General features: G+C 42.9%; 1 protein-coding gene across 1 annotated transcript in view; it reads right to left on the reverse strand.

The window, feature by feature from the left end:
* Window positions 1–2,500, reverse strand: part of LOC125030414 (calcium-binding and coiled-coil domain-containing protein 2-like) — a 9,741-nt gene that overhangs the window by 840 nt on the left and 6,401 nt on the right. The window contains exons 2-3 of the mRNA XM_047620450.1: window positions 2,271–2,500; window positions 1,699–1,935 (exon numbers count right to left, since the gene is read on the reverse strand). The exon at window positions 2,271–2,500 is cut by the window's right edge and continues 10 nt beyond it. Of these exons, the coding sequence (XP_047476406.1) occupies window positions 1,699–1,935; window positions 2,271–2,500 (467 nt within the window). The remainder of the gene's footprint in view (window positions 1–1,698; window positions 1,936–2,270) is intronic.

Consider the following 2,500-nt stretch of genomic DNA (forward strand, 5'->3'; position numbering starts at 1 on the left):
ATATATGTATATATATATATATATATATATATATATATATATATATATATATATGTGTGTATATATATAATATATATAATTTATTTATATCTGTCTGTCTGTCTGTCTGTCTGTCTGTCTGTCTGTCTGTCTCTCTGTCTGTCTCCTGTCTGTCTTCTGTCTGTCTGTTTGCCTGTCTGTCTGCCAGTCTGTGAGGAATTGAATCATGTAGTGGAATGAATGGCTATTGGACAATGTCCCTCTCTCTCTCTCCCTCTCTCTCTCTCTCTCTTTCTCTCTATCTCTCTCTCTCTCTCTCTCTCTCTCTCTCTATCTTTATATATATATATATATATATATATATATATATATATATATATGTGTGTGTGTGTGTGTGTGTGTGTGTGAGTGTGTGTGTGTGTGTGTGTGTCTGTGCGTGTTTGTGTGGGTATGTATTTGTTTACATATTTATGTATCTCTTTCTTAATCCATTTATTTTCCTATTTATTCATTTATTTATATACTGATATGTATATCAGTATGAATATACCTGTATGTGTATGTGGCGATGAGCTCCCTTAAACGAGGGATGATGCACTAGATCATTAAACACATCATAGAGAAATATATAAACAAAAATCTCCATGCTGTCTTCCGCTTCGTTCTTTTTCGTCGGTTCGCATGTCCTTCCTCCCTCCCTCCCCATTCCCATTCCCATTCCTGTTCCCATTCCCATTCCTGTTCCCATTCCCATTCCTGTTTCCATTCCCATTCCTGTTCCCATTCACATTCCTGTTCCCATTCCCATTCCTGTTCCCATTCCCATTCCTGTTCCCATTCCCATTCCTGTTTCCATTCCCATTCCTGTTCCCATTCACATTCCTGTTCCCATTCCCATTCCTGTTCCCATTCCTGTTCCCATTCCCATTCCTGTTCCCATTCCTGTTCCCATTCCCATTCCTGTTCCCATTCCCATTCCTGTTCCAATTCACATTCCTTTTCCCATTCCTGTTCCCATTCCCATTCCTCTTCCCTTTCCCATCCCCATTCCTGTTCCCATTCACATTCCTATTCCCATTCCTGTTCCCATCCCTGTTCCCATTCACATTCCTGTTCCCATTCCCATTCCTGTTCCCATTCCTGTTTTCATTCCCATTCCTGTTCCCATTCCCATTCCTGTTCCCATTCCCATTCCTGTTCTCATTCCCATTCCTGTTCCCATTCCCATTCCTCTTCCCTTTCCCATCCCCATTCCTGTTCCCATTCCCATTCATGTTCCCATTCCCATTCCTGTTCATATTCCCATTCCTGTTCCCATTCCCATTCCTGTTCTCATTCCCAATTCCTGTTCCCTATTCCCATTCCTGTTCCCATTCACATTCCTATACAATTTCCATTCCTGTTCACATTTCTGTTCACATTCACAATTCCTGTTCCATTCCCATTCCTGTTCCCATTCCCATTCCTGTTCCCATTCCTGTTCCTATTTCCATTCCTGTTCCCATTCACATTCCTGTTCCCTTTCCCATTCCTGTTCCCATTCCCATTCCTGTTCCCATACACATTCCTATTCCCATTCCTGTTCCCATCCCTCTTTCCATTCACATTCCTGTTCCCATTCCCATTCCTGTTCCCATTCCTGTTCTCATTCCCAATTCCTGTTCCCATTCCCATTCCTGTTCCCATTCCCATTCCTATACAATTCCCATTCCTGTTCACATTTCTGTTCACATTCACAATTCCTGTTCCATTCTCATTCCTGTTCCATTCCCATTCCTGTTTACATGTCCATTCCTGTTCCCATTCCCATTCCTGTTCCCATTTCAATGCCTGTTCCCATTCCCATTCCTGTTCCCATTCCCATTCCCGTTCCCATTCACATTCCTGTTCCCATACACATTCCTGTTTCCATTCCCATTCCTGTTCCCATACACATTCCTGTTCCCATTCACATTCCTGTTCCCATTTCAATGCCTGTTCCCATTCCCATTCCTGTTCCCATTCCCATTCCCGTTCCCATTCCCATTCCTGTTCCCATCCCCATTCCTGTTCCTATTCCCATTCCTGTTCCCATTCCATTCCTGTTCCCATTCACATTCCTGCTCCCATTCCCATTCCTGTTCTCATTCCCATTCCTGTTCCCATTCCTATTCCTGTTCCAATTCCCATTCTTGTTCTCATTCCCATTCCTGTTCCAATTCATATTCCTGTTCCCATTCCCATTCCTGTTCTCATTCCCATTCCTGTTCCCATACACATTCCTGTTCCCATTCCCATTCCTGTTCCCATACACATTCCTGTTTCCATTCACATTCCTGTTCCCATACACATTCCTGTTCCCATTCCCATTCCTGTTCCCATACACATTCCTGTTTCCATTCCCATTCCTGTTCCCATACACATTCCTGTTTCCATTCACATTCCTGTTCCCATACACATTCCTGTTCCCATTCCCATTCCTGTTCCCATACACATTCCTGTTTCCATTCCCATTCCTGTTCCCATACACATTCCTGTTCCC

This window comes from Penaeus chinensis, chromosome 11 (genome assembly GCF_019202785.1).
Source record: "Penaeus chinensis breed Huanghai No. 1 chromosome 11, ASM1920278v2, whole genome shotgun sequence".
Lineage (NCBI taxonomy): Eukaryota > Metazoa > Arthropoda > Malacostraca > Decapoda > Penaeidae > Penaeus > Penaeus chinensis.